General features: G+C 38.3%; 1 protein-coding gene across 5 annotated transcripts in view; it reads right to left on the reverse strand.

Moving 5' to 3' along the window:
- Window positions 1-25,363, reverse strand: part of brip1 (BRCA1 interacting helicase 1) — a 128,060-nt gene that overhangs the window by 38,928 nt on the left and 63,769 nt on the right. For 3 of the 5 annotated variants that reach the window (XM_079676531.1, XM_079676532.1, XM_079676530.1), the window contains 5 exons: window positions 24,588-25,031; window positions 24,165-24,232; window positions 23,794-23,872; window positions 23,465-23,671; window positions 22,784-22,926 (listed from right to left, as the gene is read on the reverse strand). In XM_079676531.1, the coding sequence (XP_079532657.1) occupies window positions 22,784-22,926; window positions 23,465-23,671; window positions 23,794-23,872; window positions 24,165-24,232; window positions 24,588-25,031 (941 nt within the window). Of the gene's footprint in view, window positions 1-22,783; window positions 22,927-23,464; window positions 23,672-23,773; window positions 23,873-24,164; window positions 24,233-24,587; window positions 25,032-25,363 lie in introns of those variants that run through there. The other 2 variants (XM_079676533.1, XM_079676534.1) reach the window with 2 other exon arrangements.

The raw sequence follows: 25,363 nt of genomic DNA on the forward strand, positions 1-25,363 counted from the left end.
TAGCCGTAGTACCACTTCTGTGACGTCATAGAAGTGTTCAAATCTTGATCAGTCTGTATCAGATCCATTGCAGCCCCTTTTTAAGAGATTTGGGTATGGAGGAAAATAGAGAGGGTTGTGTTTTCTGACACTGGGTGAGTTCCCTGGAACACCGGGGACACATATTCATGTATAAAAGACGTACAAAAGTGCATTTTGCATGATAGGTCACCTTTAAGTGTTAAATTATTTTCAGAAAAGCTATGAAGAAAGAATGTAGGCTAACGGTCCTTCCACACACAGGCATGAAAAAAATCTTGAAAAATCTTGATGCTGGGCGTTTCTGAAGCTTGGCGATTTTTTGCGAGCAATGCGACCAACAACCAATCACATGAATCTCCCGCCCCCGACATACAAAGCAATAGCCATGTTAATAATAATAATAATAATAATACATGGGACTTTTATAGCGCTTTTCATGAAACTCAAAGACGCTTTGACAGAGAATTTAAGAAAACACAACAAAAAAAAGACAAAGAAATACAAAAAGAGATAAACAAAACAGAAAAAATACGGGGGGAGTGGGGTGGTCAGTGGTTGAATGCAGTGTTGAACAGGTGGGTTTTGAGTGATGTTTTGAATGCTGTGAGGGAGGAAGAATCTCTGATGGATTGGGGTAGTGAAAAACTAAGTAAACTGGATATAAACTCCCCAAACAGGCGAAAACCTACCAGTTTCACCCACTGTCTCTGCCACCTCCCAGGTCTGGCTCTCCCAGCTTGCACGCGGTTTGATTGGCTAGCGCTTGTCCTAGCGGGATTTGCATAAACGGGATTTGATTGGCTGATGCCAGCTTCGAAAGCATCGGGAGCATCAAAAGTTGAACATTGCTCAACTTTTGATGCTCACGATGCTTGCAAAGCCATGCTCCCCACAATGCAGTTCGGCGAAGATTAAAAATCTTCTACGTCACCCCATTCAAGTGAATGGGCGAAGCTTTGAAAGATTTTTTTCATGCCTGTGTGTGGACGGGCCGTAATGCAGGAAAGGCCACAATCTCAGTGTGTCAAGTGTTAAAGCCTGTTTAGAGGAGGACTAGTCTTACTTGGTTGAATCAGTCGTCTGTCCTTTATTATCTCAAGTGTTTATTTAAACTCTTGTCATGTAGCCCTTGGCTTCTATCCTGAGGTAGGGAAGGCAAAACAAGCAGAGTGATTATCATCATCGGGCCAGGAAGGGTGGGCAACCGCAGTGGAACTTATCACATCCATCTTGCAGTCCTTGTCGTTGTGAACTAAACTTGTTTGCACCTTCTCTCCTCCTGATCCCAGAGCCTCATGTGAGAGGATGACACCTCCCCTTCCGTTGCCTACTTCCTAGAGGCCCTAATCCTCTGCAAATTAACTCTAAACAAGCTCAATTATAGTTAGTAGACTTGATAGGATCTATGTTCTCTTTCTGCGTTGAAAAACAACCTGATTAGACACCTTCTGCTGGGGTATCTGCACAACAAATGCAAAGATGCATCAGATTTTAACTGCCTTACTGCCTACCTGTTCCTGATACCGCATATCTGAATCTTTTTAAACAAGGATTTCTCATGTGAATAGTGTAAGAACTTTGATGGCTTTCATAGCAAAAGCATGGAGCCAAGGTTTCCTATCACTGGGACTCATCTCACATAAACAGGCACTGCCCAAACAATGACTATAGCAACATTTCTGATAGCACAAACAGCTTCCTGATATAATTACACAATCAGGAAATTAACAAGACAGTGTGTCTGCTGCAGCAGGACCATGTTCTGTAAGCTGTATGTAAGACAGGAAGTGTGGGTGAGAGTAGGAGGGGTTAAACACCCCTTTGAGTGCAGTTTCCCTGAGGTGCAGGCTGCCCTGTACATCCACACAGTTAAGTGTCTGAGTCTGGAGATGGGACTAGGCATAGCCACTATTTGGTGGAAAGAAAATTCAGATCTATTACTGAAGTATAAAATAAAAAGGAAAAGCACAGGAACAGTTGAGTTAAATAACTTCATATATTAAAATACTAGTGATCCATTCATTATTTAACTGTCAGATTAATATAAGACTACAAAAATGGATTTTGGGACGATGGATGAGTCAACAGAAAATCCGACTACACTGTTTGATTCATCTTCCAAATATTTATAACTGCATGTGTCCCTAACCATAATTAAATCCAGATTTTAATCCAACTCATGATATATCCAATCCAACTCAATAGCACATTTAAAAACAACAGAGTTGACCAAAGTGCTATATGCCTAAACCTAACCAAATCTGAACCAAAGCATTGTTACGTCATGAAACAGAACTGTTTTTAATTATGAGAAAAGGTATTTTGTTATATTCTAAAGGGAATTTACAAACAACGTATGTTGTCGAGGACTTGCTGATTGGGAGTATGTCACTTGATTTGAGGTGCAGTGTATGTATGATAATTGATGCCTGGATATTATAGAACTCCACTGTAATCAAGCGGACAAATGATTGCACTGAAAAATGTATTCGTGAAATGACCACAGTTACATGAAGTATTGATTAGGTGGAACACAATTATTATGATATTGATCCATGACAGTACATTTTTTTAAAGTCAGTTAATACAAAGGGGACCTGACAACATATTAATTACTTTTCTCAGATTTCTCCTCCTAACAAAGCATATTTTTCCATTAGTACTACGGGCTGCTGAAAGGCCAAACCTGGAAAGGGCTTTAGCTCAGAGAGAGAGAGCTGTCAAGCAGGCTAAGAGAGCGAACATTACACCTTTATACATACTTAAATGTAAATATACACAGGCAGACAAGCAAGCAAACACATGTGTGTGCAAACACAATTCATAAGGTGAGAGGTAGAGCTCTCCCTGACACCCACAGGCCCTGCTGCATGAGAATGTTTTTAATCACCACTCCCTTGTTTGCTCTGCAGCTTATTCTCGTCTCTTCTACATATTTTTTTGTCTGGTTGCTGTATGTGTTGTGAGGGGCAGACTGGGACTAAAATTCAGCCCTGGAAACTGACCCAGTCGGGCCACATGAAATGTCAAATGTTAGAAATCCGCTATTTATTATTTAAAGTTTTACGTCCAATTCGCTCCTTTTTTCCTCTCTGTACACAGCTCCAGTTTGGGCATTGGCCTGTCATCAGATTTCATTTGTAGTTGCTGCTGCCTGTAGCGGAAGTTTAGTACAATTATTTTTGATTAAATACTCCAAATCTCCACCCTCTATAATTGCACTTGCTTTAGTTGCTTGCTACTATTTAAAGGTCACATGTCAGGCTTTTCCGGTTATTACCCGTCCCCTTGTGTGTTATGATGGTCTTTCTGCATGTAAACGGTGTGCAGAGTCAAAACCCTCAAAGTACACGCTGTAGCGAGTAAAACTCTAAAACAGAAAATACCTCCCCAAAACGCCTTGTTGGTGAAACGTCATCATGACGTCATCATCCATTTGATTCTTCCGGGTACGTGCTTACGAAAGCAAGTACCCGGAACTAAATGGGCCAATCCGTGGAGCCGTTACGTTACGTCCACGGAGCCGTTACGTTAAGCCCCTGCTGATTGGTCCAAATTGACCAATCCACACACACACACTCAGTTCAGGCAGCCCTGCTGATCTCTCCTCCCTGGCTGCAGGCTGATAACAGACAGTTGGGATCGCGCAAAATTCTCTCTGCAGACCCATTCTCACAGCGTTTATCAACCTATAAACCTTTTTCTTACTCAATATCAAGCCACACTTATTGTTTTTATTTCGGCTGTGACTTTGTGTGTGTTCAGGTTGAGTTTGGCTGTGTCTGGCTGTGTATCGCTAAACAAGGAAATCACGGAGGGGGGGGGGAGGAGCTGCAGCGAGCCGTTTAGTGGAGAAAGTGAGTACTGCTGAATACACATACTTTACAGAGATGCTGTATGCGAAACCAATGTGAGTTTGGAATATTGCACAGTATTTTTCTATCTTAGTATACCTCAACAATGGAATTATGATCAGTGGAAATGGCCATGACATGTGACCTTTAAGGGTGGTGATGACAGTTACAGTTCGAACTGAAGTTGATGCGATTTGATTGGATTGTGAGGCATGACGTGAGCCTCATCTGATTGGTCAATCTCTCGATTTGTTTTCACCAAGGGAAGCCAATTTCGGCTAGCCTCCTCCCGCAACAGAGTGCAATCTACTGTTTTACCATAACATCTAGAGGGGCGCTGTTTCACTCTTTGTAAAATACTCAATGAGAATGGGGGAGAGATGGGCCGGCAGAATAATTACCGAAACTAAACAAAGTTTATTTATTTATTAAAATTATAACTATAATCCAAAAAAACAGGGGAAGCCTGGCTTCCCTTGGCGTCCTGGAGAAAACGCCAGAGTTCAAGGGATCATTCTCACCCACCTCTTGCTCTTGCCCTGCACTTGTATGTGCCAGTTGAGCTGGTTCTTCCACCAGCTCAACTCTGTCCCTCATCATGAACGCAGGAGGCTGGCTGTATATCTGAACACGCGCCCTCATCATTCTTTTCATCATCTTGCACTTGTTCTAAGCTGCTGCCAAAAAGCTCTGTCAATTTGCGACATTCATATGATTCACCTGCGAGTCACCTTTTTTTCTCTTGCCTTCTCGGCCCCCACCTTTTTCTTTTCGTTTTTCACAACTTAAATGATGACGTTAAATCATTTCCTTTTTTTTTTTTAAATGGGCCGGCCGGCCGTCAATCGCCCTTGACGACCGGCCATTCTGTGGTTCTCCAGATTCTACAGATGGCCAGTCCGCCTCTGTAAGTGTGGGCTTATTAAGTGAGAGAGTGCTGGGATGTTCTTGTTCCAATGACATGAGTGTTTATTTTGGGAAGTCCCTGTTTGGTTTGTACACTTTAGTAGTTGGCACCCTTATACCCCTTTCCCACCAAACCAGTCCCAGTTTAGGCTCCATGCTTGTGCTTTTCAGGTTACGAGCTGGTTCTTCTTTTGAGCCCCAGTTGTGTTTCAACCGCCCAGATCCCGACTGGTGCTGCTTCATGACATCACCATTTACGTCGCTGATTTTCTTAGCAAAGCCAGTCACAAAAACAACAATGGCGTGCTGAGTCGGGTCGTGCTCGTGTCTCTATTAATCATACGAAGCCAGATCAAATTAAATAATTACTTCTCCAACGTTATTGCATTGGTTCATTGTTTGTTAATGTGGTAATTCACTGTGTGACTGTCACACTACTGCATGTCCCCCACCCCCATAAGTGAATGATTTTTATTCTGAATTGAAGCATTTTGGTATCGCAACGCCTTTATTAATATGTATTTGGTATTAGACAGGTGATGTTAGCATAGCAACTGAAGCTCATCTGACTATCATGACTGTTTGTTATTATCATATGTACTGATTCCACCCGATAGCTGCTATAATAAAAAACAACAGGAAAACATATGAAGCAGTGTGCTGGTCAAGACGGGAAATAACAGCAAACGGATGGCCTTAAAAGTAAAGCAAAAACAAACAGCATCACACTATGCCTGGTTAGTGTTGCCTCACTTTATATAAGTGCGCTAGAATTTGAAAATACACAGCCGGAAAAAATCTGCCACTTCCTTACAGAGCCTTTCCTCCAACACACACGAACGCGCACAGGACCAATGAGGGCACGAGATAAGTTTGTGCACAGATGGAAGGTTGACAGGCAGGTAGGCCATCCAGTTATTTGATTGGTCGTGCTTTTTACAGTACTACGGCTTCCACAGATGACATTTTTGTATGGATTTTTTGTCAAAGCACTTAAGATATTCATTGCTATCGGGATGTTAAGAGCATTCCATGGAATATAGCAAAAAGTGTATCTCGAGCCGGTTTCTCAAACTTACCCACCCCACCTGTAATCGGGCAATAGGTCCGAAATGGCCCTGGAAGTGCTTCTTTTTTTTAATCAGTTTACAGTCACTGTCAGTAAGTTCTTAGTTTATTATTCAAAAAGGAGCTTTTCAGTGGCTATAATTTATGTAAATAGCTATATAATGGAATTTGACTTTGGTAGGAAGCTATACATCAAAAGAGAATAAAATAAAGCTAAAGAATAATGCACTAATCTAAAGGTCTCAATATATTACAATTAATTGTAAGAGGTTAAACGTATCTTTTACATATTTTTCTCTTATAGCCCACACCTACACGCATCTAGTGTTGACTACATGTATAGTAAAAATGTAGATAATGGCTAACACTTTGAAAAACATCCTTAAAATGTATTGTGTTGCAGTTGGTTGTAGACCAAAACAAGTGTGAAAGATAGTTTTATGAAGAATGAAACTAGAAACAATCTTGCCATTGGATTTCAAATGAGGCCAAGGTTGTTGAGTCATAAAGTGTGTGTCAGTATTATGGTGGGTGGGGTCAATTGACTATTTTTGCATCACAAATGTGCAAGATATAGTAGCTGATCTAGGTAGTGAATGCTCTCTGAAGCATTGATGAGCATTGATCGTAAAATCAGGACAGTGGTGTATAACCAGTTACACATAATGGGCATCAAGAGGCTAGTTACACATGTCATCTCTGTTGGCATTTTTCAAAATAAACTCCTCATGGCAACTCTTCACCCAGTGGCACCAAGACCAAAACACAATAGTCTGGCAACAATCTATCTCCACATGTTTATATGGCTAAAGCAGAGCCGTTATAGTAAATGGTTTTAGAACAAACCCCCGGCTTACTGATGTTGTTAATGGTTCATCCCAAGGGACACCGGTGTTGGTTTAAGCTCAGCTCTGCACTGCACTTCTATTACAAATGATGTCTCTGTCCTGGGACCATTGGTTGTCTCATTAACTTGTTTGAAGATTCTTTCATTAACTTTATTGCAGTAAATCTGTTTGGACATATTGGTAAAACACAAGTGATCAACTGAATGATGACAGTGTCTTGGACAGTGTCTTGGGCAGGCCATGTCTTGTTGTCTCTGGGTAGGCAACTCATTTTAGAGAACTTTGTTCAGATAGAAAATTAGCATAACTTGCTTAAGAAACAGATGTCTCTTTATTGTGGCTGACACATTTGACATCACAGTAAAACCTAGTAACATGCCCAATTGTGAGCCCTTGAAACACTATTCAGTGTTTAATAATATGAGGTGCTTTGCGCAAAGTAGGGAAACAGTGCCCCACCCTGTCCACAATAAGTAAGACAAAAGGGATGACTTAATTCTTTGCAGTGCAGTGTGTCAAGGGCAATAAGGCTAAAAGACTCAAGAAGGAGGTGGACAAAGGCAAAGACAGCATGTCTGCAACACCTTTGTGTCACGGATAAAGGATTATTAGGTTGCCCCTTGATCAGAATACACAGATGCATGCACACAAAAATACAGGCTGCCCTATTAATTGGAGACATAGCTATTATAAACACAACAGGGGTGCGAGGAGCTTTGTCCCACCAAATCTGGGTCATGACAGAAAACCACAAGAACAGAGAATAAAGGAAACTGCAAAAAAAGTGGTTATGGGGGTGGATCCTCGTTTTCTCAGACACTGTCACCTGCTCACCCTCTTTGCACATGGCTGTGTTTGGCTGCAATTTCACACAGCTGGGATGACACTACCTTAAACCTTCTTTTGTGTTTCTGTCAATAATCGTGTTTGCTCTCTCATGATCCTATGGCTTTAGCGGTGGTAAATTATTTGATGCTGCACCTCTACCACCTACATGTCTGATGTATGACTTTTCTGGTACACAGGGATCAACAGAGCCGTTTCTGACATGTCTTATTTCCATTGCTCTCTTTGATCTCTTCATTCTGCGTTCCCATTTTACAATATTTAAGCAAAAATGGCATTACACAACCACAGTATGTGCAGAGAAGAAATGCTTTTGAGTTCATATTAGGATAATACTGACAACATGCAGTGCATTTATACGATAGTCACATGAGGAGTAACTGCTGATGAAATAAGAATGATACATGTATTTGGTTTAACTTGTCCCCACTAAGTTGTATCCTTTCTTCAAGGGTTGAACAAAAACAAATTATTAAATATTTAGAGATTGCAAAAAAATGTTTACAGTCCCTTATTTTAAGGGGCTAAATTGTAACGGGACAAAATAACCTAATCACAAATATAATGTTTATTGTTATACCTTTTTAGATAGTCCCTTACAAGCAATGACTGCCTGAAGTCTAGAACCCATGGACATCAGTAAATTCCTTTGTGATGCTTTGTCAGGGTTTTACTACAGCCGTATTCAGCTGTTTTTTGTGTGGTTCTTTCTGCCACTAGCTTTGTGTTCAGCAGCAAGTATGATCAAACAGGTTGAGATTAGGTGATTGACTGGGCCAATGCATAACATTCAACCTATTTCACTTAAAAACTCATTGAGTGCCTTCGAAGTATGTTTTGGGTCATTGTAAATTGTTCAATGGTTGGGTATCGTTTAGATTAGGGTTAGCTTAAATCACAGGTATGTTTTGCTTGAATATTCCAGTTCATAAAAGTTCTTGATATAGATTATTTCCCAGGGAAAAACAGGTCACAAGCTTAAAGATCAGAAAAATGTGACTCGCAGAGATATTTACATAAAAGTTGAGCTAGAGGTTATCCAGGTTACTACTATGAGTTCATAGCAAAAGTCAATATTGGCAGATTAACAACTATCATCCAGTTAGTTGTTATATTAGGGTGTACACCAGACCAGTGTGGAGAGTTTTTGGTTTTGATACAAGCAAGAGTTTATCAGAGAGTACAACAACACGAATTGAACGCAAAGTCCATGCCCTTTTTTCTTCCAGAACTTTAAACTGCATTTTAATTGGTCTCATCAATGGAGTTCTCTCTGTTGTGATGGGCAAGTGCTAAGTTAAATGTTGATAGCTCTGAATCTTGCTGGTTAGTGTATCTCAATGTGTTACTACTTCCAATGACAGGAATTACATTTACCCTCAATTAAAATTATTTCACAGATATCTGATTACATTTTTGTCAAACCACTATCACAGTAGGGAACTGATGGCAAAGATAGAGCAGTGTCATTTCTCACAGGAACAACCTGTGTCCTTTCATAGAAGTAGCTGCACAAACACAAGCGCACACACAAATGCACATTTACTAAGCCAGGCTTTCATTGCACCACAAAAAATAGAAGGCTGTAGGTTTGTTGAGTACATTCAGAGAACATCACCTACAAAGTCAGCTAGGAGGGCAAACATTAAAAGAGATGGGGTTTTGAAACTGAGGAAACAATGCATCAGAAAATCAACTTCAAGTGGCACCTGTTATGAAGCAGGAGGTCCAGGGTGGAGGATTGGAAAGGACAAAGGCTAAGCATTATGCTGCTGTTATAAAGAGCACCGTGAGTTTGTTTGCTTTAGAGGTGTTGTCCGGTTGCCCCAGCGGCTATGTACTGCGGGGGCGCCTGAGGCCTTTGTTTTCTGACACGAACAGGGAGTGTTGAGAGTGAGCTGTGGACACTGAAGCGTGACTGAATTCCTACTACACAGGTAGCACTGGGAGAGTCTCAAGAGGACACCTGCAACTATGCCTTACAGGATGAATAGTTGTAATAGATAGAAATTCTACTGAAAATGACTTGTGACACAAAATGTTTGTCATGAATATATAATATTTAGCCTCAAATTTAAAAGAACTTGGTGTTAGACTGGATGGGCTACAACAATATCGAGCTGAAACGCTCCTACCATTGTTCTACCAATTAGATGTTGATTACAGTATCTCAACAAACTAAAAGTTTATATTTTAAGCAAATGGTTTTGTTGTGCTGTGAGGCATATCTGCCATATTTGGCCAATACAATTGATTTATTGACAAAAGTAATATTTAAGGATCTACTTTTTAAATCTGAACCTATATATACCATCATTTATGCATTTCTAAGAACTTATTATTTACAGCAAAGTTTTGTTTCATATGTGAAGAATTGCAGCAGGTTGCATTTACTAATAGTTATTTTCATCAGTGATATATTTTTTTTGACTATCTAACTCATAAAAGTTAATACTAGTATTCTAAACTTGTGATTAATCATAATTAATCCAAGATTATTATTTTTGATAAACGATTAAATATGTGCATTAATTTAAACCAATAATTTATTTAAATGCATTATATTAAACAAAATGCATGTCACATGTGAGTTGTTAAACCCTTATGGTATACATTTGTTTTCCAGCGTTCCTCTATATTTATTACCATAATCAGTACAGACGTGATATAGCAACATTTTAGTCCCAAGGTGACTAATTGAACTGGAATCATTCAATCTAAATCTGTGTTGACAGTGCTAAATTGAGCGTGAGCAGCACGCCACCCAAGTCTACGAGGATGGATGGGAAAGTCAGAGCTCAACAGCAAGTTGTATTGATGCCTATCGGTCCACACCTTAATGTTAACCTTGTCAACAATAAAAGGGATTAATTCAAACTTCAAACGAAGGGGTAGGCACATTTGTGTGCACACTTAGGAGTTTTTTTCCAACACATTTTAACTCTTTTTGAAGTTGGAGCTTTGCATTCAACCAGCGTTCCATTATACATCGGAAAAGTTACTGAATGCCCTACGCAGAGCACAGAGAAAGTGAAATGAACTTGTTCAAACATAGATGGTTTGGGAAGTGTCATTCCCACGATGAGGTGTGCCAGCGAGCTTTGAAAGAGTGATGAGTCAGGGCAAGCTCTCGATTATGTTGCCACAGAATTAAACACTGAGTGTGTCCTGTTTGATTTCAGGAGCTCCAGTTCTTAAATAGTCTTGTCTTTCAGCACTTACACATTCCACTAAGAGGCAAGGACAAAGAACTTTCCAGTCACTGCTCTGTTGGGATTTTCCTCAATGCTTCGAAAGACTGTGATTGGTGAGAATAGGTGTTAGATCATTGGAATGGGAAATATATTATGTGTTTTAAGAGTTACAACCATAGAGGGTCACTTCTGTGTCCATCCCAACTTGTCTGGGCTGTTTTATTTTGTATTATACAATGAAAAAAGTTACATTTATGAGGGGTTTTGCATTCATTAGCAAACCTCTTGGAACTGCGGCATGTTTTAACTCACAATGTCCCAACACTTACAATATTTACACAAGTCTGGACCACCAACATCACTGTGCTTTAACCCCTCCCATTTCTCAACACATTACCTTGGATATTTGTAGGGCCTAAACTCAAACTGAGCTTTCTGACAGCTTTTAATACTTCACCTTTCTCTCTCACTTTGTCAAAAGAAAAGGCAATCAATCATTTCAAGCAGAGAAAAGCAAAGCATTAAGCGGGAGATGAGTGAGAAGTAACATGTTTGATGTGCTGAAATATTTGCAGAAGGATTCCCAAAAGTAGGACTGCTAAAGCATTTCTATGGGAGTTTCCCCACATTTGCCAAATGTAAGCAAAAACTCCACCCTGGGATCATAAATGTAATACAAACATTTGTATTATTCATCTTTATCCAGATGTAATGGAACCCTACTGATAGACACTTTATTATGTTTTTTTTCCCATGCAAAACTCTTTTTTTCGTCAGTGCAAATGTCATTTATTTCTAAAAAGTGATGTATTTATTGACCTGCAGGGTCCTGTATTGTATGTCCTAAATTCACACATACTGTACCCTTCAGAAACTTGCGTTCCCACCTATCTCAGAATATTCAAAACTTTTTGTAGAACAATTTGAACCTGGCTGGTGCAAATTCTATCTGTTAGCAGTGTTGTCATCACAAATGAGACCTTTAGGGACCTGGTAATTTACTATCCAATGGCAGGTGGAAGAAGCCTAAAAGTGTTTTCAATTGACCACACCATTCTGTGCTCAACATCAGGAAAACTACATAAAGCCTTTATGTTCTAACAATTCAGTATGTCTTGGGAGAGACGGCTCCTTTTCTTTTTGCAGCATAACAGGCTAATGAAGCGCAAATGAGAAGCAAATGTTTCCCAGGACATATTTACGAGACACCGTCCTTTAAGGTAAAGCAAACGACAGTATGCAGTTCAGTAAAACATATGGCAACTTAGAGAAGGTAGGCAATTAAAAAAGGTTTCATGCAAAGGTCTACTAATCAAACTGTCAGGTCGAAGAGCTGTCCGGCTGTAGTATGGTTATATTGCGAGGATCTCATGTAATTTAGAAATCGTATGAACTAAAAAGGAAGATGGATTGTCTAGTTGAAATACAACTTCTTTATTTTCAAAACAAATTAGCTGAAATCCTCTTTATCCTTTTGTGAATTACTCACATGTTGAAATCTAAGAAGAACCCTTTAATCTAACGACATACCATCTTAATGTTATGTAAAGAATGTATTTTGTAGCTGACACTTTTTGCTAAACTTTGTTATAGAAAATAGCAAAGTCATGCACTGTTTTTTAAAATAAATATTTTAGACAGAATTTTCCTCCCCTACGGTTATTAGGGTCTTACCCCTTTGGCAAGGGCACCATCGCTCAATACTGGGCTTACTCCACTCCAACATGTTTGGGTCTTAGAAATACAACAAATGTATAACTTTTTTTCCTATTAGTGTGGACGTTTTTCAGCCAGACTTTTCTCCAGTGCTTGCTCAGCACTAAAACAATATATGGAGATGGGTCAGCTTGTTAATGTGCTGATATTAATGTTATTATGTTAGATATACAATTCTAGCCTGGTTAACTTTTAGGTTTGAGAATGGCATTTCATCCCTGTCTTTGCCAACATGCTAATGCTGCAGAAGGTCACAATCACCACAACAGCTAACATAACAGCCAATAACCAAGAACCACAGAAATAGGAACTATCATAGCTACAGCCTTGGTAATGGCCACAGAAGTATTCCTAACCAAAGCAAGGTGTGTGACAATTTGCGCTGTTGTTGCAGCCACACATAGTGCCTGGTCTTCTTTATGAAAAAGGACAGCAGTTAGGGTTTTCTCAAATGTCTACCATAAGATGCCTACATTAATCTAGCAGGGACATTTCTTGTTTTTGCTGTCAGGAGCAACAGCAAAAGTAGCTTGACATTGTTGACAGTGCTACCAAACCTTTTCAGGAAGAGGTCCCTGTGGCATAATTGGTCTACACATCTTGAGAATTTAATACTGTAGATTGCTGTACCTTTCCTGTTAACGAGCAGTATATTTTTTCTCTTTGTTTGATCTGTGAGGATGTCCTACGGCACAGTGGTGTTTTGAGCTAAATACAAACCTGATAATTATCATCCTAATTTCTCATGTCAGTATGTACAAAGTTGCTAGTAAACACAAAACACAAAGCTGAAGCTGATGGGAATATTATAATTTTTGGAGGGGTATTTGTGTTCCATAAACCAAAGTATTGGTCAAATAAAAAAAAAAACACTTTCTACTTTTGTTGTTATTTTTGCTTTACTTGCTTGTACAGATGTAGCACTGAATTTCGGACTCCAGCTTACAGCTTCCTGCCTACGACCAGCCAAAGACCAGTATAGAGGAATGTTAAGCCCTCCCACTATTTTCCAAGAGGGCGTTGCCAGATTTTCAATTTCAGGTTTTAACCAGGAGATGGCGCTTCATTCACAAATACAGAAAGACAAGTTTCATGGACTTTCAGTTGTGTTTTGAAGAGCATTTGAACACATCCATATTTTAGATCAACTACAGTATATCTAATCTTGTAATTCAATAATATATAGTCTTTATATATTAAATAATCATAATGTAAATGTTTACATTACACTTCTTTATTTGTTATGCTCATACTTTAACCTTTACAATCGTTTGCTTTAATATGCAGTATATTTTTGTGTTTGCTCCCTCCTGCTCCCTTTCGGACACATACTGTATGATTTATTATTATTATTAATATGAAGATATTATTAAGATAAGATAAGATGTTACTTTATTGATTGAACATTTTAGTTTAGAATGTGCTGTCCCATGGTAATTCAGAAGGCTCACAGGTCACATACCGACCATTATTTGCTTGTGCTTTCACACCGTCTAGTTTGATTTGTATAGAGGGAGCTCTGTCAGTTTTCGAATTACCCATTTGGTTTCGGGGAGCCCTATTTTTCAGAGCACATCCTGCTACTAAATATGTCACACGCACGCTCTGTTGACTGGCGCAGCAGCGCAGATACGATCAATTGCTATAAAAACACTCTTCTAATAATACAGACGGTGTCACTATGCCGGCGGATGTGGCCGTTGTTGAAGCCTCTTCAGGCTCCGCATCGGCAGGCCTCCCCCTCGGTGTGGAGCTGTCAAGCTCGACCCTAACGCCGCTTACAGCCGGCCAACTAAAAGTTGTTTTCTGTTCACGTTGTCATTTTTAGACTCCTTCGCTTCTTTGCTTGTGAATCCAAAAGCTGTGACGCTTGGCTGTTTTCGTTTTGCCATATTTTTTTATTACACAGCCAGAGTTAAAAAAATATCAATATGAACATTTCAAATACCGCACCGGCATCACCGCCATAACCATAGCAACGTAAGTAAGAATGCAGCGCCGCCACGTACAGATGGCAACACCCAGACATATTCACAAATATAAAACAAATATTCAGAAACTGTAATGAACAATAACTATTATTTATTTCAAGAACTGTTATTTACAGAAACTCAACATTTCTAATCTGTGTGACACAAATATGCACGATTGTTTTGGGCTGCCCCTATTTATCTCAAAGTCAGCCTTCAGGGGAGCTCCCTCCCTCTTCGGGGGAGCTAAGCTCCCCCTAGCTCCCCGCCATTTCGAACAGTGTCTGTGGCTGAATGGCCAGCGATTAGGTGCGGCACATTTATCATAGGTGATCAGAGCTAACTGCCTGCTGTCAGATTTCATTTAAAAAACAGATCTGATTTTAAGACTATTTCTGCGCTCATAAAGAATGATAAGAATAAGAATAATGCGTATTGAACTGGTTTCATTAATTAGTGAGTTTATTTAACACTAGAACCGCCAATCGGGTCAATTTGTGTGATGTGTGTTGTGTGTGTGCAATGTAACTTTTTTTCAATAAAATATTAAAGTCTCCCAGTCCGTGACTTTTCCTGAAAGTGTGTTATGTAGCACCCTATGTCGTTAAAAATTGCATTCTAATAGCGGGATTTGACGGGTTTAGGTAGGCCTATACAAAAACCTCTGGCGGTTCTAATGTTAAGCTAATTAGGTACAGTAGAAGCCCTTTTTTATCAGTAACGAATTTAGCAGTTGAACATAAAAGTCAACTAACTGAGGGTCACTTGCAATGACAGTGTTGTGTCTAACTGTAAGCTTGTCACTCAGAGTAACCTACCGTTAATTTAGCTGCTGGAGAAGAAAGATCAAGGGGGGAGGGGGGGAGAGAGCTGTGGTTGATGGGCCATAAGTTGTGTAAATACACAGCTGAGAGCTGCCGTTTCATTCAGACTGTTTAAAAAACTGTAACAACGGACTATTTTTCTTAGCGGATGCATGTCAATTTAAATCAATACATACAACTATTTTTTAAATCAATAAAAACATTTTCTAAATCTATAAAAGCATTTCAATTAATATTGGGAGTCATGTCGTTACTTTGTTGAGAATGTGGCCATGTAATAAGCGGGATAATTTGCAGCGACTTGTTCCTTATGGGGAAAATAACACCCTTCATCCAGATGAGGATCCCTACGCTACACTTTGGGATCCTGATCGACCGACGAAGCGCCATTAAAATATACATATTTTTGGTGAATTACTGAGTTTAGGCACGTTAATAACGTTTTAATGAAGTTGAATACAGTATATTCATGTGTCAGTGATTTCATGTCAATTCGGCGAACATAAACATAAATGATCGTGGTGAAGATGATGATTAAATTAGGATTAAAAATCGAGAGCCGGGCTGCATTTCCTCACGTTCGGTTTTTTCGAATAACAAAATTATTTTGTTAAATAACAACATGGTGATGTTTTGTAAATGATTACATGTCTCTTATTTAGCACAGTAGTATGATATCCGTGACATATGGATCTTAACAAAGTTCCGCTGTACATCCAGCATACTGTATCTCACTTTATTTCACATGAGCTCCAGTGTGGAACCCCACTGCACCCCCTGGTGGATCAATGATCCATTGCAGCTGGCTTCATTATAATTACATTTATCTATCACAGGGGCGGTCTCAAATCAAGCTGGAGGTTTTCCCTTTAGCGAGGGCAGATCACGTACCAATCACAGCCCTCGCGTTGCAAACTGTCTGAAATGAATCGCTACATCTGTAAGTGCTTTGAGCACCAGGAAAAGCGCTTTATAAATGTAATGTACTATTATTATGATATGTTTTATATTATTGTCATGACTCATGTTGTAACAAGAGAAGGTAGAAACCCTGTATACGTGTGGACCAGTTTTTCTTCAAATAAACTGATCCCACCTTTTGGATTGGGACAACTTAAAATACATCTGCGCTATCCTCTCCTGCTTTAAAGGTAAGAAATGCACACTGCCACACTCACACTTAGGTAGGGCCACACCTCATTACTGATATCAAAATCCTTCGGGATCGCTTAAACAGATTTAGCGGGTCGTCTGAATTGAAACAGCAGTTAATTGAACCTGGTTCTTCAGGAGTTACTAGAGGTGAGATCTTGTTGATGTTGCTGGATCTGAGCCAAGCAGTAAACTTACATAGACTGAATAACTTCTGTTAGGTCAATTAGTAGGTTTGATCAATTTGCCGGAATAAATTATGAGGCCTATCAATCCCAAGACTACATAGATGCTAGATACATCCTATTAGAAGTTCAAATGTATTGATTGCGAAAGCTACTCCAAAATCAATGAGGAGTAACAGAAAACAAAATGGAGCTGAATAACTATTTTAGGCATATGCTATGCCAATCAAAACGAGCAAAATAAATATTGAAATATTGACGAATTGCCAAAAACTAAAGCATAGATTCATACATGAAAGCATACTCTCCTAACAAACATATAACTTTAGAAAAATATGAGCAAACTCATAAATGTACAAAAATATGTACAACTAGACAAAAGCTGCTGCAAAACTTAAAAAGAAGACTACACAAAGAAGTTAGTAGTTTAATGGATCAAAGTTTCTTATCTCTGTCAATGTTCGACCATACACAGGGTGAGGCTGCATAAATGGCTGACTGCCAGTACTTAATGATCTCCTGCTGAGACCTTACTACTACATGCACAACTCAAAAGGCTGACAAATGGTTGCCACAATCACACTTATAGCATTAACCAGCTTATGGTGTAAGCACACTAAGATGAGCCCAAACAACGGATGTCTATACCAAGATAAATCAACTTATAAAACCACATAGGCAGATTAGGTGTCTAATTCCACTGACCCTCTGAAATAAATCTGGGTTTATTACCCAAAGAGCCTCCAAACCTATGACTCAAGCCAAGTTTTAACAGCTGCTCAAGCAGACAGATTGCTAAAGACCCTCAACCACCAGATGATCCGGTCAAGCAATCCCTACCAGGCTACATACGGTTAAAGAAATCTATTTCATTAGCTATGCACCACATTGGCCAAATCTGTTTATTTCCACTTATAGTGATTTGCCATTAAAGAACATTCTAATGTAAGACAAAAAGTGTATGGTTAATTTAACAAAGAGTTGAATTGAGAACATTTTAAATTCTAATCTAATTACACATCTCCACACAACATCCACTTGCTTGTCTCATATGTAATTACATATACAGCAGACATGCTTTTATTTGTTTTAACAATGCCTCAAGTATTTTACCTTCATTTTACACCTAATGGTTTTTCATCATTGATACTTAGCAGTCAAACTAAAGATCCATGTTAAATATGATATTATCTACAAACTACAAGAGGCTAAAGAAAGTAGTGCTAGTTAACATGAATACTTAACTAGCACCGTGGGCAAGGAGAGAAATGCTAGAATGTGGAAAATAAAGGATAGTAAATTAGATAAAATGTTTACGTGTATATATAGTGTATAATTAATATGCATTTGTTTTATTTTACTGAATACATTTGTAATGTTATTTGTTGGCATTGTAAGGTAAAAAAAGTTAAAGTTCATACATTCATAAGTTATCTGATACAAAACTGGCATATTTATATAAAAATAATTTCACATCAGAGGATAAGATAAACATGTTTCTGTTCAAAGTGAATACTGAATAGTATTCAATTTGTGCTGCAAATAAATCACTCGGATGAAAATAATTACCTTTAATGGCCACTGGAGCATGAAGATTGCCTTTTATTAAAGGTCACTATATCAGAGCTTGCAAGCCTCAAACATGTGCTGTAACAAAGCATTTTAAAACATAAGGTGACTGTGTGTCATCCTCATCTGAACAGTTAATAAATGTTAGGTCTTAAAGCGGTAACTGTATATAGATATGCAATAAAGTAATTTAAATTTGAAAGCAGGTGGTAGGAGGATGAGAAGTGATATGTTTTGGCACAGATGACAAAAGTAATAAGTGGTTGTGGGGGCTGGTTTGCCATTGTTGTTACAACAATGACAAATTGAGATTAACAGGTCAAAAAGACAGTGGTCGATAATGCCAGTTAAGTTGTTGTGAGTGTGTCATGCCCCAGGGCAAGAGTGTTGGAGTGTTGCAGACTGGAGTTTGGGTGTCTGGTGATTGCACCCAGACAGACTCCAAAGCTTTACATGCAATATGGTGTCTGTCATATTTTTTGGTTGAACAGCAGGAACTCAAAATGCATCATGCGAGTGTCCGAAGAACTGTGAAGGGTGGACCAAAGTGAGTCCTAAAGCCCTTTCGGCATAGGGGGGGCAGAGACGGTGGGCTTAGTCAGATTCAAACTGTGGTCCAGATGGCCAAAATGTTGGGGCTATTTCACAAACAAGTCTATCATCTAAACTTAATGTCAGATGGGAGTACTTAATAGTAAGTCATCCCTGCCTGTGGCCAACAAACTCCTGCCAGGCACTCTGAGTCAATAGACATGTACTGGACATTTCACCATCAGAGGCCAACCCCTTTTAAAGTGGACAATTCAGCATTAATATGGTATTAATGCTAATACCCCACTGTATATATTGTAGTATACAAGTTATATTTTGTAGAACGATGTGCACATTTTTACTTTAACTTCTTATGTCTGTATACATTTTTTTCAAAAAGTTTTATTCAATTTTATTGGACATTTTACTTTGACTTCTTATGTTACATAGGCATATTTATTGAATTGTATTTAATATTTTTGTATTTATCCTCTATTTTATAAAAAAGAAAAACTATTCCCCTGTGAAAATGACATTATGCAGATTATGATTTACTGACATTTTAAATTTCAACACAACAAAATGCAGAAAATCTGGCCTTGGGCAATGTTTAAAGGTCCCATGTCATGCTTTTCCGGTTATTACCCGTCCCCTTGTGTGTTATGAAGGTTTTTATGCATGTAAACGGTCTGCAGAGTCAAAACCCTTAAAATACACCCTGTAGCGAGTAAAACTCTAACACAGAAAATACCTCCCCAAAACGCCTCGTTGGAGATACGTCACTGTCCATTGATTCTTCCGGGTACCGCATGATGTCATGCGTTACCCGGAACCAAATGGACCAATCCGTGGAGCCGTTACGTTACGTCCGCGGAGCCGTTACATTAAGCCCCCGCTGATTGGTCCAAATGGACCAATCCACGGACTTCCTCGCACACACACTCAGTGCAGGCAGCTCTGCTGATCTCTCCTCCCTGGTTGCAGGCTGATAACAGAAAGTTGGGATCGCGGCGAAATTCTCTCTGAAGACCCATTCTCACAGCGTTTATCAACCTTTTTCTTAATCAATATCAAGCCACACTTATTGTTTTTACTTCGGCTGTGACTTTGTGTGTGCTCAGGGTGAGTTTGGCTGTGTTTAGCTGTCGCTAAACAAGGAAACCACACCTCTACGGAGCTCAGCGCGATTCACAACATCCCGACCAATCAGAGCACACTGTGCTCACAGGGAGGGTGGGGGCTGGAGCTATTGGAGCTAGAACGAGCCGTTAAAGGCAGAGAGTGAAATTCAGTGAGTACACGTAGTTTACAGAGATGCTGTATGAGAAACCAAAGTGATTTTGGAAAATTGCACAATATAAATCTATTCTAGTAGACCTCAACAATGGAATTATGATCAGTGGAAATGGCCATGACGTGGGACCTTTAAGTAAGATACTTGATCTGACTAAAGTGCCTAATGATGAATTAGACTGGGACTGTAACCTCTGTAGCTCTAATTTTTTTTTATGTTTCTTGTGACTCATGTCACTAAATCTGAGCAAAATCCTAGTCTTCAAGTGATTTTGCTTATTTTAAGCCAATGGTCTTCAATCCTTAATTTACGTTTTAATTGGCAATAGTTTGCTTTGTATTTGTAACAGATGCTTGTCACAGTTGCTGGGTACATAATTTGAATAATTGTCAAAGTGTGAAATATGACAGTATATATACGCTATAATCTGTCAACAATTCACGTACCTGTCAATCACTGCAGATTACTGTAAATTAAATGGATGGAAATGAATGACATTGAAACTATATAAAACAAATGACTTTCATTATTTTAAACGTTTTCTCTGTATGTATTTTACAGCAAATCCCACTAATCAACAAAAAAGCTAATCTTGGTTTAAAGATTAGTTCTATAATAATTTTGTAAAAAAAAAAATGGATTTATTTGTAGGTCATTTGAGGAAAAATACAATAAAAAATAACTACAATTCTGGATGTTCTTAAGTTAGCCACTTTGTATATCTATCTTCATTTAGTCAAATGGATAACAACAAAATGCATTTGTGGTAATCTGGTTCATAACATCAACCAGGAAATGTTTTATTTCTTTCATCCAAAAGCAAAAAGATTAGACCAAGATGAACTCAGATTTGAAAGTACATAAAGTTTGGAAAGTTACAGTTTTATCAGTCAAACGAGGTTAATCTTTTTAATCTGACAGTTAACAGTGATAAGCTCAACAGTCTTTGACATTTAAACATCTGCTGGAGCAAAATGACAATATAGTTACTACTGGATAGTCCTGGCAACTGTAACAGTTGCCTTTTGTGCAAACATTAGTGACAGTTGAACAGTCATAGAGAAAATAAATTAACCAACAACCTCAATGATAAGGTATTCAATAGCAAATAAATTATTAAACAAGTAAACTCAATTAAAAACAACAATTATATATACAAAATATATAGCAGCATGTCAAAATGAACTAGAGATTTTCATTATATATAAATCTTTGTGAAAAAGCATAAATAAAAGACTGCACCTCTACTATACTACCATCTTATTAAATTAACTCTGATAGTGTGAACATAATCCCTCCTGTTTATTTATAAGCAGACACAAAACAATTTATGTTTTTGAACATTTAATTGTAATGAGAAAATAATCAAATGCTCAATCATATTGATTAAATCATAAACTTCCATAAATCTGACTGACGATTGCCACGTGCCTTTATGAATACACTAGCAAAGAATCCTCTCCTGTCTGTAAAGCACATAAAAAAAAAAGAAGCAACTTAAAGGTCTACAAATCAATGGAGCTATAACACTTTGCAGAGGCAATTAAAGAAGCTGTGACATGTTGTACTCCGCCTTTGTTTGATACTAAGTCGGATTATGGAGGGGTGGGAGTGGTTATTGATTGAAATATGCCTCCTGGCACAGCATGTTCTAGGTACAAGTGACAAACAACAAATCAGGCGCTAATCCTGCCATGATAAAAGTTGCTGCAGGATATTGTTACTGTAAAATACTGTACAAGGCTGGGCTTTTGCAATTTCTTAGCAATCATCATCTGTCATGTTAGCAACACATTCAAATGTGAGTCTTGCTGTGACTACTTGCTTTGTATCAATTGTCATTTATTTGGAAAAAACCTTGTGTACTTATAGTAGGGCCTCGTTTTAGACGTTTTTAAGTCCTTTTCAGAAATCTACGCAAACTACAACTGGGAAAAGATGAACTATCGAACCTCACTGTAAGACTTTTCATTTTAAAGAACAAAGCTGGTGATACTTTATATTTTTCTTACAGTCCTGAAAATCACCAAACCGTCAATGAATGTAAGCCAGGCCACGGTGAAAGGTTTAACAATGAACAAATGTTTCCAGGAGGTTGTGGGAATTTTCTTTCACTCGATTAACATTTATTTTAGCCAACTAGTTAAGATTTAGGAGTTCAAGAAAGCCCGACAAACAAGGTCAGCAATCACACAGAAGTCAGCAAGAGAGAGCAAAACTGAATAAAAAATCAACTTTATTTAAAAATAATCTGATGTAATTATGTGGTTTGTTGATGTCTAATGAACGTCAGATACAGACTCAAAGTCTCTAACAGTCTGATCAAATAACCACCTCAGAGTCTTCCATGAATGCGTCAAATAATTCACATGCGGTCCGCAGTATAGCGTATAGTCTTTCCGATAAAGGCATTGGTGGCCCAAAAAAGTCTTTAAAATAATGTTTCACACTCAAACACACCAGTCGGGACATAAAAAACCCAATAGTGATTGTTTGAACATTTTGTGTTGAGCAATGTCTTAATGTTGCTTCCTTTAATCCACTCCCAAGTTTGAATTAAAATGCAAAAAGATATGGCTGAATAAAATATGTAGTTATAATCATTAAAAAAGTATTGTTTAGAGATGAAGCACAATTGGGATTATAATAATCTCAGACATATACTCAGTAATTCTTAAAATGTTTCACAATTCACTCACACACACAGCTAGGATTAATCCTCCTGGGCATACATTTAATAGTTTTTCTGGTGTTTTTATGTGCACATTGGACATTTTAACATGTATTCACTTTCATTAAATGTACCTGATCTTGAGCCATGTCACGAGGGCAGTGGATATCTGCTGCGATTAAAGCTCCTGACAGCACTAGGCTTTGGGACAAACAGCCTTTGCACTGAAGAAATCTGGTTACAGAGCCCTTCTCAGTATTCCAGATGGCATTATACGCTGCAGGAATGAGAAGCAGGGCGAAAGCATGTCACTTTATTGACTTGAGAGAGAAAATGTGCCAAAAAAGGATCAAAGTTAAAGGTTAACATGTTAATATGAATGCTAAATTCTGTTTGGGATGAGAAAAGGGACTCATCTTTCCCAATCTACTGCTACATTTAAATAATCATAATTTAGCATGAGATGATACAAAACACAGACCTACATTTAAAAAAAAAAGAGCAGTCACAACCTTGTGCATTTACCAAATGTGAGTACTTGTTATTTTATCAAAGTTACCCCCCTGGCAAAAAGATTTAAAACTTCATTTTGTATGTATAATGCTATTGAGGACCAGTCCCTAACAAACTCATCAAGAGTTCCTCTTAATATATATGATCTAGTAAATTGGAAATCAAGCTTTTTAAACAATGCTAAAATAATTTGTAAGAATTTTTAATCATCATGTACTTTTAGCAATGATTACTCAGATATATACTGCGGAGAACCCTATTTACTTCTTCAATAATGTTTATTACACCATATGGCAACCCACCAGTTAAAGTCTTATCACAGTAGGGTTGGAGAGCAGTCCTTAGGGCCTTCAATGATGTGACACTTTGGACTACTAGCAGTGAGTTGTCTGAAAGTGATTGCTGATTTGTTGCACACTGGCAGAGACGGGGTGTTTTTCCAGAACTAAATCTGTCGTTTCTCAGAAAACCTAAATGTTCAGATTCACAAACAGCACGTCGTAGTGCACCTGAAAAATAAAGTCACAACTGTGAAGATTAAATCAATACCAAATAACATTGGAGAAATAGTTTGACTTGATTTAGCTGTAGTAAACACATTGAAACATTACAGGGTTTTCTCAGGAACTACCATGTGCCACAGGAAGTAGTTCCTTCTCACATATAGAACAGTAGAGTCCCAGAGAGCAGGGCTTGTGGTCTTTGGCTCTCTGAAAGTAGAACAAAAAAAGTATTATCGGGCTTCTTTAATGTTTCAATTATTATGTCCACACCTCTAAATATACTTCATATGCTGTATTGTTTTTCCATTTTCATCTCTATCTCTGGTAAACCGTTTAATTCTGACACTGTGTTGACCGAGGTTGTGGAACATTACCATCGTCCGTGTTCTCTACAAATGCTTCTTAGTGCAGCACATTGATAAACAGAATCCAACACTACATGACATGTACAGCAGCACTGTACACTGATAGGAAATGCTGAACAAAAAGCCATACTTACATGTATTTTTGGAAAGGTCTTTGTAAATCTCCTGCTCTTCTTCTTGCAAGATCTCTGTACTTTTATAGCTTGGTTGAAAAGAAATAAGGTAAAATAAGTATCTGGTACAGCATGTGATGTTTGTAGTAGCTTTTAAAAGAAAATGTACATGTTCATGTTTTCATGAAGGAGATTTCAAGTTAAAAAATCACTATGGAGCACTTTGAACCTTCACTAATCTTTCTAATACTTTGGGTCAAGATGTATTGCAGTTCTTTAACTTTTATTTGACCTACCTTGCAAACCCAAATTGGTCCCTTTTGTAAACAATTTTGCTAATGCATCGTAACACACTGTGTTCAACCTTCTTGATCAATATTGACATGTTTATGCATAGGTTGTTCAAAATGTACATCCTTGGATTTAAAGAGATTAGGACCATACCTTTTGGTTTGGTTGGCTCACTTCCTGTGCATTGCTCAGCTGGACGAGTAGCACTACATCCAGCTGCTTGAGCTTCTTTTATAATCTTCATGTCTTCTTTTTGGGGGGTCACAATGTCGAACTCAGTCCATGTGGAACTACCAGGTGTAATAGGTACTTTTTTGAGAGTTTTGTTCTCCCTAACACCCAAAAAGGACTTTCCTGACTCAGAAATGCAGCCATCATCCTGAGCCTCTGGCAAAAAATTATCCTTATAAGTGCTCTCTTTAACCTTCTCTTTCTTTGAGCGGTAACCTCTGACGGGTTTGGCTCTGAATGGTCTGCTCTTCAAACCCCCAATCACCACCTTTACCTCCTGATCTGTCCTGACCTTGTTAGTCCTCCTCTGGCTGCTTCTGGTCCCAATCTGCTGAAGACTGGCACTCCCTACACTCTTGGCTCCACCTGTCAATTAACATTAAGTCACATTTTTAGCAAATAGATACTGTACATCTGGTAGTTATGGACTGGGAAATTATCGAAAATAGATAAGATTAACCTTTCATTATTCTTTAAATCTACATTGAGGGACATAGCTTAACCATAGCTGCCTCTCTCCCGAAACACATCCGTTACTGCAACAATGTGTCTACATTCAAATCACAAATCAAAACTCAGAGCTGCTTTACATTTTAAGTGTGTTTTTTTTAGATGATTTTTAAATTAATGTTAACATATGTGTTTTTCTATTATTGTTGTTGTTAATATTTAATTATTACGCAGCATCACATAATCAG

The sequence above is a fragment of the Notothenia rossii genome (assembly GCF_949606895.1).
Source record: "Notothenia rossii genome assembly, chromosome: 4".
In the NCBI taxonomy this organism is placed as follows: domain Eukaryota; kingdom Metazoa; phylum Chordata; class Actinopteri; order Perciformes; family Nototheniidae; genus Notothenia; species Notothenia rossii.